We start from the raw sequence: 14,040 nt of genomic DNA, 5'->3' as shown, positions 1-14,040 counted from the left end.
GTGGTGGTCTGGCTGCCTCTTCAGGCAAGAGGGCACAGGCCACCTTGCTTCCGAGCTAAGTGGCACTTACTGTTGCTTTGTGGCCGAGGGTACCATGACTGTAAGCATTTATAAAAGAGGACGACATGGAACAGTGGACATCAAAGGACCCCAAAAAAAGCATGAGGTCCAAGTACATACAAGTGGCCCAAATATCCTTCAGGGTCTTGATTGTACAGAGAGAAGGCCCTGCTTGAGGGAGGTCTCGAAGTTACCAAGCAGGCCTGTGCTTGAAAAGCCACAACTATACTTCTGCCAGCTCAAAGGCCTCCCCCGCAACAAAGATGCTAGAACTCCCCTTCATTTTGGTGAGTTTCCAGCCTCAGGTAGGAAAATACGTCTCAGGGACTTCTATTTAGCGGAGCAGAAACTCTGTTAAAAGGAATGATCATATCATCGCTTTGTTTTTGTTGAGACGGAGTCTTACTCTGTTGCCCAGGCTGGAGTGCAGTGGCGTGATCTCGGCTCACTACACCCTCTGCCTCCTGGGTTCAAGCGATTCTCCTGCCTCAGCCTCCCGAGTAGTGAGGACTACAGGCACCTGCCACCACGCCCGGCTAATTTTTGTATTTTTAGTAGAGACGGGGTTTCACCATGTTGGTCAGGCTGGTCTTGAACTCTGACCTCAGGTGATCCACCCATCTCGGCCTCCCAAAGTGCTGGGATTTACAGGCATGAGCCACCGCGCCCAGCCAGATCTTTAAGTGCTCTTCTCCTCATATCACCACTGACCTGGGGCATGAACTGGTAAGAGGCCAGGTTCCAAGCACCCAGGGCCAAACCACTCACACAGTCGGCAGCCCCTCTACCACGCCCGTCTGCTGCTCAAGCATCAGCCTGGATCCTCATGGCATCATGAAGGATGCCCCCGGAGCTTTCATTTCTAGAAAGACGCACTTCCCTTCACATTCCTCATGCACAGGAAACCTACAATGCCTGTGGAACACTCTCCTGTGATGGGCAAAGGGGTGAGGGAGACGCTCAGGGGCCTGTGTTTGAGACAGCAGTAAGCAAACACCGCTTCCACAGCAAGGAATGGAATTCCATCTCTGAAACCTCTTCTACAGAACTGACAAATGTCAGCCTTATGTGACAAGCGAGGCCCAAGAAGGGGGCTTTCTGGCTGAAAGAAACTCACCGTCAGGGAGGACTTACTGGGCAGGAGACACAGCAGCCCCCTGGGAACCGGGCCCAGTGAAGACACTCACCAAGGCGGGGGGAGGTGATGGTGTTGGCGTTGATCCTGTCGTTGCAGACCTCCTGGTAGCACTGTCTGTAGGGGGCAGGCTTCAACAGGGCGGGGCACTCGCTGCCGTGGCGCCCTGTGACCTTGTGCATGCACTGCACCACGCGGGACTGCAGGCTCTTCCCGCAAGTCGATGAGCACTGTGGAGACAGGACAGCCTGAGTGGGGGCCTACACGAGGTCAGGGGGCTGGGACGATGGCCTCACAATGTGGCTGCCCCTGGGCTGGGCCCTATGTGTCACGCCCAGGCACACGCAATCATTCAGGGCAAAAATAGCAGCTGCCTGATGGAAGACTGTTTCGAGATGTTCTGGAATGTATGTCTGCCTGCAAAATGCAGATGTTGGAGCCATGGAGGTGGGGGGCTCTGGGAGGTGAGTAGGGTTACATGTCATGAGGGTGGAGCCTCCATGCCGGGAACAGCGCGAGAAGGGAGAGACCCGAGCTCGCTCGCTCTCCACCACGAGAGGATACGGTGGCCTGTAAATCAGGGGGAGGGTCTTCACCAGACACGGGATTTGTTAGCACCTTGATTTCGACCCTCTACCTCCAGAACTGAAAGGAATAAATGTTTAAGCCACCCAGGCTTTGGTACTTGGTGACAGCAGCCAGAGGAGACTAAGATGTTAAGGCAACTGCTGAAATATTAACTGATGCCAGCTGCATTCCACCGCTCGCCTCTGCGCCACGCTCTGACGCTTTTGAGATGGTGAGCAGCATGGCTTGGTGGCCCCCAGGAAGGACTGGGCCTGATGACCACAGAGGTCTCCCCAGCACTGTCTGCTGTATGAGGCTCTGGGGCCTTTGCCACATGGAGAAGAGCCCAGCAATGACTGGGGTTGAATTTCCCACAAGCCTGGAGGATTGGGGATTAGCATTAAGTAAAAGAAAACAAAGTGCAACCTTTCTTGCATACCAGAGTCACGCATTAACATGTGGCTGACGGTGTTGATTTAGACACATCCCTGGCTGCTGGCATCTCCAGCCCCAGCGTGAGGAGGTGGCATGTTTGCTAAAACCAGGTCAACGTGGTTGAGCAGAGGCCCCTGAATTCCCAAGGGGTGGACCTGGTAAGACTTTGCTCTGTGGTTCTGTTCTCTGTCCCTCCTCTTCAGATTTTTTTTTTTTGAGATGGAGTCTCGCTTTGTCACCCAGGCTGGAGTGCAGTGGCGCAACCTCGGCTCATTGCAACCCCCGCCTCCGTGGTTCAAGTGATTTATCTGCCTCAGCCTTCCGAGTAGCTGGGGTTATAGGCAACCGCCACCACACCCGGCTAATTTTTTTGTATTTTTAGTAGAGACAGGGCTTCATCATATTGGCCAGACTGGTCTCGAACTCCTGACCTCAGGCAATTTGCCTGCCTCGGCCTCCCAAAGTGCTGGGATTACAGGAGTGAGCCACCGTGCCCGGCCTCTCTCCACACTCTTTAAAGCATTTCCCAGGCAGGAACTGGCCGGGTGTCTGAGTCCTCTACTCAGATCCTGCTCTTCAGCTTTTCGGCCCTCGCTTTCTCCCAGGAGCCCTTGGAACAGTCTCTTCTCCCTTACACTGGTCTCTTCCCAGGAAGACAGCCAGGCCCATGAGTATACTCTGTCTGTCTGGTGTCCGCCAGAGCCCACACAACCCGATTTACAGGGTTCTAAGAGCAGTCAGCAAAACCAGGTACAGCAGCCCAGCTGGAGTTAGCAATGGTACCTTGGGATGGAGAGAAGGGAGCAGGGCCTGGAGGGTTTGGGCGCAGCCCTGTTCTCTGAATGCCACACGTGGTGAGGGTGGCAGGTGCCCTGCAGATCCTGTGCTTCCCGTGTCCTCACCCTTGGTCCTGACCCTGGCCTTGCTGGAGAAAGGACCTTCCTGGGGGTCATACGGAGTCTCCAGACACCGGCTGTGTGGGAGGCGGTGGTGTCCCATCTGTGCCTGGGAGGGCTGTCTGCTCCCAGGGGGGCTTCTGCAAGCCAGGTAGATTCCTCAGCTTCCTTGCCTGACAAGCAGGTTCATGTTTTGTGCGTCTTTTTTCACTTTAGAATGATAAACATTCGGAGGGAATGCTGCTCTAAAGGGGCACCGGTGTGTTCAGCTCACAAAGGAGGTGTGAAAACCACAAGCAGCTCCCTCGTGGGCCCCCGGCACGTTCAAACTGGAACCCAGGCTCTGACCTGACAGGCCCGGCCAACCCTAGGGCCTCCACTTCATGCCTTGTTCCTTTTCTTAGATAAACCCTTCAGAGGCTGCTCATGGCCTTTCAAATTCATGCATTACACATGCAGATTTCAGGGCTCCACCCCAGACCTCAGGAGTCAGCATCAGGCACATGCAAGTTTGAGGAGTGCTGAGGCTGAGGGATGAAGTCACACAAGGAAGTTCCCGCCTTGAACACAAGACAGGTGCTCCAGCAACGCGACTCCTGCCCTGTTGGTGTTGGGGGCACCTTGGAGGAAGCTGGCTGCACACTGGGATCTACTGCATGGAGCTCCCTGGTGAGCTTTGAAAAATCCCACACCAATACAATCCAGTGGTGGAGGGGTCCCAGCACCGAGGGCTCAGTGTTTATAAAGCTCTCCAAGTGGTTGCAATGGGCATTCAGAACCGAGGGCCGCTGACTTAACCTGAACCTCCTCCCAGGGCCCTGTGGAGGATGCAAAGAGCTCTCTTTTCTTCCTGTTAAGGAGTAGTTGTGTCTCTGCACACACAAATATGTATAATTAAGCAAGAACAACATCCAGGCGCAGCCCTGACTACAGTTTATAGCCAGATGACAGGTGTGCCTAGAGGTAAGGGAGCAAAGGCTTTCAGTCAAAATTATTTTTAGAGGCCAGGCGCGGTGGCTCACGCCTGTAATCCCAGCACATTGGGAGGCTGAGGCAGGCGGATCATGAGGTGAGGAGTTCGCAACCAGCCTGGCCAACATAGTGAAACCTTGTCTCTACTAAAAATACAAAAATTAGCCAGGCATGGTGGTGTGCACCTGTAATCCCAGCTACTCGGGAGGCTGAGGCAGGAAAATCACTTGAACCCGGGAGGTGGAGGTTGTGGTGAGCCGAGATTGCGCCACTGCACTCCAGCCTGGGCAACAGAGCAAGACTCCGTCTCAAAAAAAAAAAAAAAAAAAAATCACTTATGAAAGCAATCTGGTAAGTAGCTGTATCCAGAAACTGAGAGTCCACACAAACGTGATGAAGGAAAAGGCCAATGATTCCAATGCAGAACAAAGCCACAGAGCCGAACGCTAAATGCAGAGCAAAGTCATGCCAATCCCCTGCAAAACCATGCGAGCAGTCCACTGGGAGTGGGACACGGATTGAAAAAGGGCAGCATTTGAGTGAAGTCAGATGTGACCACATGTCCTCTGGCAAACCAACAGGTGACTCAAAGTGGAGCTGGTGACGATGAGACCAACGTTACAATCACTAGGTTGCACCATACAAAACTGCTTCTATTCAACTGTTTTGACCTCAAAGCATCCATTCCATAAGGCTCCATTTTATAACACACTAAAGAAAATAGCAACATTTCTAAATTTGAATGTTTATAATGCATAACTTTATGAATGTATAACTACATCAATAAGTTACTTGATGGCAGGCATTTGATGAGTCCACTCACATCACTAGAGACTTATATCTAAATGTGTTCTGTAATTCAAAAGAAACCCTGCTTCCTGGGAAAATGGGCTTACCATAAAATCAGGGTTAATTTCTGTGACTATTTGGCACGTATGAGGCCCACTTAAGAACAGAGGGCTGGGTGCAGTGGCTCACACCTGTAATCCCAGCATTTTGGGAGGCTGCGGTGGGCAGATCACCTGAGGCCAGCAGTTCGAGACCAGCCTGGCCCACATGGCAAAACCCTGTCTCTACTAAAAATATAAAAATCAGCTGGGCATGGTGGTGAGCACCTGTCATCCCAGCTACTTGGGAGGCTGAGACAGGAGAATCGTTTCAACCCAGGAGGCAGAGGTTGCAGTGAGCCGAGATTGCACCACTGCACCACTCCAGCTTGGGTGATAGAGCAAGACTCTTTCAAAAAAATAAAAAATAAAAACAGAGAGATACAACTGCTGACCTGCAGACAACACCGACATCCCTTTTCTCTTCAGATCTTTTCTCGGGCCATTGGCCACAGTGCCGCCTCTACTGCAAAACATGTACCCAGGAGGGAAAGCCAGGTAGCTTCCTATTCCTTCCTGGAGGGAGGGGCATGGGGCGGGGGCTGTTGGATTTCTGGGGAGGAAACTGCACAGATGGATGGAGGAACCCACCTCACTCCCCTGCATCTCTTGAAGAGGTGCCTGTGCCCTGCCGGCTGGGTAGTCAGTCCCACTGAATACTGCTGTTAAGGGGCTCAGCCCTGCAGGAGTGCCAGGAAGGGCTTCCATTTCTTCTGTGAGTGTTGCTAATATGTACGTGAAGATCATACCAGGGCAAGGGCTTCACCCTGTGGGTCTATTAAAACCACGTGCAGCATTGGCAAGGTTTCTGCCTGGAAATGATCAATGACCATCGTAAAACTCAGGCATTTAGGGTGACCCTGCAGACAGATGTCCCCTCTGAAAGGTCTTAGTCTTGTGCAGCCGGCTCTGGGGCCGAGGGGAAAAGGCTGACACGTGGCACATCTCCAGCATATGCAGGTGGTATGCCTGCTCTTCCCAATGGACCCCTCATAGGCCTCCACGGCAGCGTGGAACGTTCCACCACAACCCTCAGGACTGATGCCGGCCACTGAGGTTGGCAGGGGTCCGTGTCTTGCTCAAAGTTGCAGAGGTAGGAGCGGCGAGTGGTCCAGCGACCCCATCTCATAGACTGAATTCCATCCTCCTATGTGAATAAGAGGTTGTACTGAATGGAGCTTTAATTGGAAGCAGGAATCAAAGAACCAGGTCACTGCCCATCTCCACCATTTACTCATTATCTTTCCTAGCATGGGTCACTGGCTTTTAATTTTCTAGTCTATAAATAGAACTGCTCCATGAGTCCTTCAACAGGGACAGGTGTCTGTTCTCACTGTTCACTAGTGCCCCCATGAGGCAGGGCCAGGTGTGAGGCAGTTTTGAGGGCAGGTGGTCCTAAGGGCTCTGCCCCTTGTAGGCATTTTACTCATCAGAATTAGGCCTTGCTTAACTCTAGCTGGAGTCCTAGTGGGCACTGTTCACACAGCTGTGGGCTATGAGTGGCTCTGGCTCACTTGGAAGAATTTTTGAGAATTTTGGGGTGTTTGCTTAACTGCCTGGAGCTGTGTCTGGGCCAGCCCCCCAGAGGATGCTTCCATGTGTTAGGTGAGAAGACAAGTTACAAAGTGGCATGTACAGAAACCACCCCATTTTTGTTTAATATAGATGTGTGTATGTATACCTATGTAATAGTTTGGAAGACAAACCATTATAAAAATTTACCATGTCATCATATGGTTTCTGGGACTAATTTTCCTCTTAGTGTGTTCTATAGTAAGAGCTACTTATGTAATTAAAAATAAAACTGGAGAATTCTGCCAATGACTCTGGTGTAACCTGCTGGTGACCCACCATCCTAACCAGCTGCATTTTCATTTGAGCTGAGGCCCTGCCTGGCCTAAAATCCACAGGTAATATACTCCCCTTAACCAGAGTTTTGATGGAGAGGCCGTGCAGTGTGGGGCATCAGGCAGCAGGGGGCATGCTACATCCCCACTTACTAGCTGTGTGACCTCAGGCAAATGACTTAACCTCTCTGAGCCTCAGTTTATTTGTAGCATGAGGATAACAAACTCGTTTGTAGAATTGTTTCCTGCAGTAGAGGCAGTGTGGAACAGGAGCCTAGCCGGGGGTCTCAGATAGAGTGGAGTTCCACAAATCCTGCTGTTATTATTCTCAACAGTAAATGCACGGCCAAGAGCCATGGTGAGCTGGCCAGGGAGCTCCTGGAGCCCAGCAAGGCACACTGCGTCCCCTGGCCCACTCCCTTAGCACTCCCTGGGCTGCCCTTCGGTCACCAGGCCCGCCACAGGCAGGTGCACACAGCCCTGTCTGCCTGGCTCCCTGAGTTGATCTGGCAGCCAGACCTCAGGGAGCACAATTAGAGGCTGTTTTGGCCCTGAAGACAAACATGATTCCAGACAGGTCTGAAGGGGCTGCTGTTGAATGACACCCTCGTAACCTGAGCTGGGCCACGGTGGGCGCACGGGGTGAATTCCTTCTCTGTCTGCCTCCCCTGAGGCTCCAGCTTTAATTGAACAGTGAGGAGACTGTAGTGTCTCCTGATAGCATCGAATTTGCCCCAAGCATCACTGTGAAGCCATTTTTCAGGCTTTCATAATCCAAGCAAACATCTATAAAAAACGTATCTGGTCTTGTTTGAAGCTCTCACTGATGGTCCTTTTGTGCAGGGGCTCATCACGTCCAATTTCATGTGGCTTCCCAAGATTCAGGTAATTGAGACAGAAATGGAGGCAGCAATAAATTTAACTGAAAAGCTCCTTGCCAGGAAACCTGAAGTGAGTGGAGCTCCCTCCCCACCAGGTGCCCACAGCTGTGCATCGGAGCTGGCCGCCCGGTGGAGAGGCAGCCTCTGGGTCTGTCCACCACCCTTCCCAGGCAGGGAGGGGGTGTCACTGGAAAAACAGTAACAAAATTGTTGATGCACAAAGGGCAAAAAGAGGTTCAGTTTGGATTTACTCATGTGCTTTTTTTGTGCAAATTATACCATGAAGTTACTGTGTAAAAGAGATTTTTCCTTTAGGTAGAATTTCCGGCAAAAACAGAAAAGGTGTTAGGTTCCCCAGACCAACGTGATAGTGAGACATTGTGCAAGTGTTACTAGCTTCTTTAATAATAATAGTAATGGCAGTCGCCATCACAGCACGGCCCACCTCCTGCCTGTCTGCTGTGTACGGGGGACCAGGCTTATGTACGAGCTTGTTAATCCTCAGGCTGACGGCCGCTGTAGCCAGAGCTCAGAACACAGTAGGTGCTCAATAAGTGGTGTCTGCTGGGGATGCGGCGCCACCTTTCAGAGAGGCAGAACGTGAGGTTTCAGAGTGTCCATGTAAGTCTTCCCAAGCCACACAGCCGGCCTGCCCCTGCCCCCTACCTGCCCGTACCACCCCCAACAGGGGAGGAACCAGGTCTCCATCAATCCTACCCTGATGACATCCTTCCCCACAGCGGGATTCCCTTCCCCTAGCTTCTCCCAGCTGTAAAATCACAACTGTAAATAACATCAGATCCCAACAGTGAGAATTAGCTAGAGGAGGCTGTAACGCTCTCAGGAAGAGGAAAACACCCCAGGAATGTCAGCTATACACGCCTGGGCTCTGGTTCCTGCAGAGTGGCCCAGGCAGGGCTGCCCCCGACTGGCTCCCCCCACTGGCTCTAGGGTGAGCACAAGCTCAAAATGGGGTGAACTCTCAAAGCACAATGAATCCACCCCCAGCTCCACTGAATGAGTCTCTGAGGGGCCAGCCTGCCTCAGGCTGGTTTTGGATAGCAAAGAAAGAGACAGACAGAATCCTGACAGCAACTGCATTTTCTACTGAAAAGGTGCTCGGCTGGTGAAATGTCAAAAGCTCTTCAAAAGCATTTTGAACAGATTTCCCCCCAAGACTTGGCATGAGCAAGGAAAACCTCGGAAGCGGAAGCGGTTGAAACCTGAAACAGCAGAGTGTTAAACAACAGAGAAAACCCCCACTCCCTGTGCCTTCATCACTGAGAAACAGGAAATGCTTTCACAGACACAAGCCCCCTCCCACACCCCGGCGACGCCTGCTTTCTTCCCGGCAGTCTCAGCTTCGCGGGTCCTTCCTCCCTCTGAATTCGCAGCCTGCTGACCTGCATATTGTGGCTGGGACCTTCTAGACAGGGGACCAGGAGGCTGAGGTGACCCCCGATGGCCTGCAGGGGCCGGGTCACCTCCAGAGCTCTTGGGGACTGAAGCGCAGAGGAGACTGCGGGGCAGCTTCATCCTCTTTCCTGGGGCTGTTCCCTGTGCGTAACTTTGCTTCCTACCATCCACTGCAAAAGCTGCAGTGAGACAGCTGCCACAGGCCACGCCGCCATCACGTGTGGGTATTCAACCACGGCACGCACCGTTTATGGGGCCTGAACCACGCTCGATGGACTGTTCTTCGAAGACATAAACATTGTACAGGCCCATATAAGAAATGAGATTCTGATGAGAGACGAGGCTGATGACTGCCCCAGACGGTGATTGTGAAAATAACGATGACCAAAAGCCCCTACTCGGCATTTCCCATGTGCCAGCACTGGGGTGAATGCTATGCCCGGATGCCATTCACTCCTCAATCAGCCCTATGAGGGCTACCCCCAAACTCACCCGATGGCGGATGACGCCCACACAAGGTGAGATGGGGACGGCAGCGGAGCTGGGTTGTGAACCTGTGTTGTCTTAACCACCTGCCTGCTCTGAGGTCAATAACAAAGAAGCACTCCTTAGGGATGCTGTCTTCTGACTTATTCGCCACATGCAGGCAGTGATTAGAACCCAGACTGTGGTGGAGAAGGGGCACGGGATGACCAGGCTCCCCTGCTCTCTGGTCTCTCACTCCCTGCAAAGGCGGCTGGTTTGACAAGGGACACTGAGCAAATGGAGGGACGGCAGGGGGCCCAGGAGATGGAGGCACTGGCCTTTGGACCATTCAGCATGGCCCTGCAGCCCACGTCACTTCCCTGCAGCCGCCCCCTCCTGGCAATTTCCTGGGACCTCCCTGCTCTTTAGCAAGCTCACTGCTCTCATGTGAGCACGGCCCAGGTCTTGGACTTCTCTCTGTAAAGCACGGATGGCCCAGTGGCGGGCTCTGTGGACTCACACACAGTGTTCCACACCAAGGAAGTGTCTGTCCACGCTCCTTTTTGCTCCTGCGCAGAAAAGCACTACATTTTGGTTACTGCCTTTCACGGGCTGCTCACATTCCTGGGAGTGACGGCGAATGGAGGATCTGCCTCTCTTGATCTGGATGCCGAGTGCTGGCTGCTGCCATGGCACAGTTTCACGTGTCCCAGAAAAGGGCCCCAGGGTCCCCAGTGCCTGTGCACTTGATTTTTGATGCTCAAATATTCCTCAATAAGGACTCGGCTTTTAACTTCACAATTAAGGGGAGGCTGGACATGCAGGATCTCCTAGAGGGATTACAGACTTACACTAAAGTGTAAAGGATTGACTCAAAGCCTTTGCGGGAGCAGATTGTGATGGGCGTCATGGGCTGGGGAGAGAGCAGACACCTGACCTAATAACAGCCACATGAGCATCTCAGAGCTCAGCTCCTTCTTGTTTCACATTCGGGATCTGAGCCTCTGACATGATCTTGCACTTGAAGCCAAGGCGGTTACCAGCCCTGCCATTTGCTAGTCGTGTGACTGTGAAGAAAGCCCTGTCACCGCTCTGAGCCTCAGCTTGCTCATCTGTAAAATGGGGACAGACGGGTGAGGGTCTGATGAGATACCCTGAGTGAAAGTGCTTTGTAAATTCTAAAGCAATGGCAAATGTCACGGGCCAATGTCACTGGTCCCAATAAAAGCAGTCTTACCCTCTACCTGCACCCACCCCCAGTTGTGGCTCCTCAGGCAGAGGCTGTCTGGATCCCACAGTGCTGACTTCATACCTGCCCAGTGGGACTCAGCATGGGCCACTATAGCCAGTTCCTTGTCTGTCTCCCTTTAGGCCAAGTCATTGTCCACTCTTGTATCACCAGCACAGGGTCTGGCATAGAACAGCAACTCCAGAAATGCTGGCTGAACTGAAGTGACTTGGCCACATGCCCACAGCAAGTGGGGGCCACAGCCGGGCAGGCAGGCCTTGCAGGGTGGGGCAGGAGGGTCAGGCCCCAGCAAAGCAAGTGTAGGCCTCAGAGATGGTGTGTCCACATTGAAAACTGTCTGTAACTACCCTCTCGCGTGATACAAGGTTCGTTCATTGCTAAGGTCATGGAACTCGAGCCTGTATCTCCTTGCCTAGAACATAGAAAGGCATCTAAACAGCTGGGTTTCTGGGGAGCACACACAGACATAGCAAAATACACATGAACTTGACCTCAGACTGGTTCGGCCTGACTTCCTCCTAGGGCTCAGAGCACACAGATCCTTGAACATGTACTGCATCATTTGATTCAAAAGGCCTCTGAGAGGCATGGTTATCTCCACATTACAGACAGAAAGAAGGCTGGCTTAGGCTGTGCGGGTGCTCAGAGGCCCTGCAAGTCTGATCGACCCCTTCCACTGGCACCAGGGGTCAATGGCCACTTTCTTCTTTTCAGTATAAGGGAACACCGTTCTCTTCCCTTGGTCTGTTAAGTCATGGTTTTCTTTAAAAACATCATCCATTATTATCCCTCCAGAATGTGTTTTTCATTGGAAACATCCCATCATTTCAGTGGTGATTAATGCTCAGAAGTCATGCTATCTAGAAAGAAATGAGATTTCCTCCTCCCCCATTTTAAGGGCCCGCCACCCCTAGAGTGGAATACATAGACCCGGCATTCAGTGGGTGAGAACAACGATCGGCATTGTTTTCTGGAAAGAGCTGCTAGCCCGGGTGGGAAGGCAGCTGCAGGTCATTTTTCAAATATACCAGAGCGATAGGAGTGTCCTAGGCAGGGATGGGAACGTGACGTGTGTCCCTCACACAACCCTGGAGGGTTTGGCTGCTGGCCAAGGTCAGGATGAGGGGTAGGGGCAGGGAGAGAGGGGCTCCATCTTCCCTAGGGGCCTGCCCACCTCCCCAAGGCTGAGTGGCAGGAGTGCTCGGCCATCCCTTGGCATCCTGCCCCAGCTAGCACTTGTAGCATGCTCTTGGACTGGCCCATTCCTCACCTCCCTGGAAACAGTCTCATCTTTCTCAACAGCACCTTGGGGTGAAGTGAGAGGAGACTGCTTGGATGGGGATATCAAAGCTTCCATCTGCTGGAAGATTCCCCTTTTGAGCTCCCTCTATTGCGACATAGTGAGCGGAACACCTGCTTAGCACAGCACGCTGGTGCTGCGGTGTTTGCCTCCCAAGACCTAGAAACTGGACAACTGGTTACATTAACAACCTTCCACAGCTACAGTGGTACACGGATAGTGTTCAGCCTTCTCTCTGCTTTCCTTTTGGGCACTTTGTCTGCTGCCTTCAAATGCCAGCACATGATGAGGTTTGGTGGCTGGTTACAGGAAAGAAGCCCTGGGTGACTGGTTTAAAAATGCAGTGGAACCCATGGGTGCAACCATGGTGCCATCTGCAAGCTGGACAGCAAAGATGACACATAAACCATACGCCAAACCCAGTCTGAATCAGACAAAAACGCTGGGGAAGCCTCACCCCGTGGAATCTAATTAGAGAGGTCTCTGGTCTCCAGGGAGTGAGGACATAGGGTCCCCACCACTACCCCAGGGAAATGTATTCTTCCCACTTCTCCAGAGAAGGCAGAGAGGGAAAAACAGGCAAGTTTCTCTACCTGGGGAGAGGGCAGTAAGGGGCAGGTGGTGGGGGGAGGTGCCCAGCCCCCAACTCTCCCGGGTGATGGCAGCAGGAGGGAGGCTGGTGAGGTCAACAGTTGGGGTCGGGGTCTCTTGGTTCATGGCTCTGCAGCCCCCACCAGCATGCTCCTGGTACACCATACACACACACAGTGCCAACTCCAGTTTAATGTCCCTGCAGGCCCTCTCTGCTTGGTAAAACCAACCTTCCCCCAGCTCAGCCTCAGGCTCAGGCTCTGGCTGGGGGCCCTTGCTAAGCCCTCTCCATAACAGCTCGGTGCACACAATGGGATGCCATCTGATGCCAGCTCCAGACAGTGGCTGATACCATTTGGGTGTCTGTCCCCTCCAAATCTCATGCTGAAATGTGTCCCCCAGTTTTGGACAGCAAACACTGGTGGGAGGTGTTTGGGTCATGGGCATGGGTCCCTCAGGAATGGCTTGATGCCCTGCCCATGGTCACGAGTGGGTTCTTGCTCTGTTAGTTCACCGAGAGCTGGTTGTTTAAAAAAGTCTGGGGCCTCTGCCCTCTCTCTCTCTCACTCCGTCTTTCACCATGTGACATGCCAGCTCCACCTTCTACTACAAGTAAAAGCCTCCTGAGGCCTCCCCAGAAGCAGATGCCGGCACGGTGCTTCCTATACAGTCTGCAGAACCATGAGCCAAATAAACTTCTTTATCAATGATCCAGTCTCAGGCATTCCTTTACAGCAATGCAAAGCAGATTCATACAGCAACCAAGATGTCACAGAGGCCCTCACATCCCACAAATCCCTTTTATTCTTACTGTGGGGACGGCTTGTCAAATGGGCTGTGGCAAAAGTGGACACAGTGACTCCAACACCTCACTCTTCTGAAAGTCTGGAAGTGTTATTCACAGCATAGCTGGTGAAGAGAGAACGGCCAGGCAGAAGGCTCCGTCTTACCTGACAGGCATTCCCGGAAGGCTGAAGGCCCTGTCTGGGGAAACTTGCACAGTGTCCTTGGCCAGGGAGGGACCCCAAACAGCAGAGGAGGGAAGGCTCATGGGCTGAGTGAGCCACGTGATGCATGAGCACCAGGTCTTGGGCAGGGCTGCTGAGTGTCTCACATGTTATTCCCATTCATCCTTTGGTTGTTTTGCAGCTCCTTGTACCAGGAAGGTCAAGGTACGTATGAAAGCAAAAGTGTCCAGCTAGTCCTCAGAACAGGAATGGTCGTGCTGAGGACAGCCAGGCCCTGGAGCCCAAGGACCATCTACAGGATGCCCCTCAGCTCAAAGGCACCATCATGGTGCCTACTCAATCCCTTCTGGCTTGGTTTCCACCAAACGGCC

General features: G+C 52.6%; 1 protein-coding gene across 1 annotated transcript in view; it reads right to left on the bottom strand.

The window, feature by feature from the left end:
- The window catches only part of ADAMTS17 (ADAM metallopeptidase with thrombospondin type 1 motif 17), a 363,306-nt gene that overhangs the window by 3,204 nt on the left and 346,062 nt on the right, over window positions 1-14,040 (bottom strand). The window contains exon 21 of the mRNA XM_055277066.2: window positions 1,248-1,425. Coding sequence (XP_055133041.2) covers window positions 1,248-1,425 — 178 coding nt within the window. The remainder of the gene's footprint in view (window positions 1-1,247; window positions 1,426-14,040) is intronic.

Source organism: Symphalangus syndactylus, chromosome 5 (assembly GCF_028878055.3).
Source record: "Symphalangus syndactylus isolate Jambi chromosome 5, NHGRI_mSymSyn1-v2.1_pri, whole genome shotgun sequence".
Taxonomy (NCBI): Eukaryota; Metazoa; Chordata; class Mammalia; order Primates; family Hylobatidae; genus Symphalangus; species Symphalangus syndactylus.
Note: the sequence above shows the minus strand (reverse complement) of the source record. Positions and strands in the feature narration are given on the sequence as shown.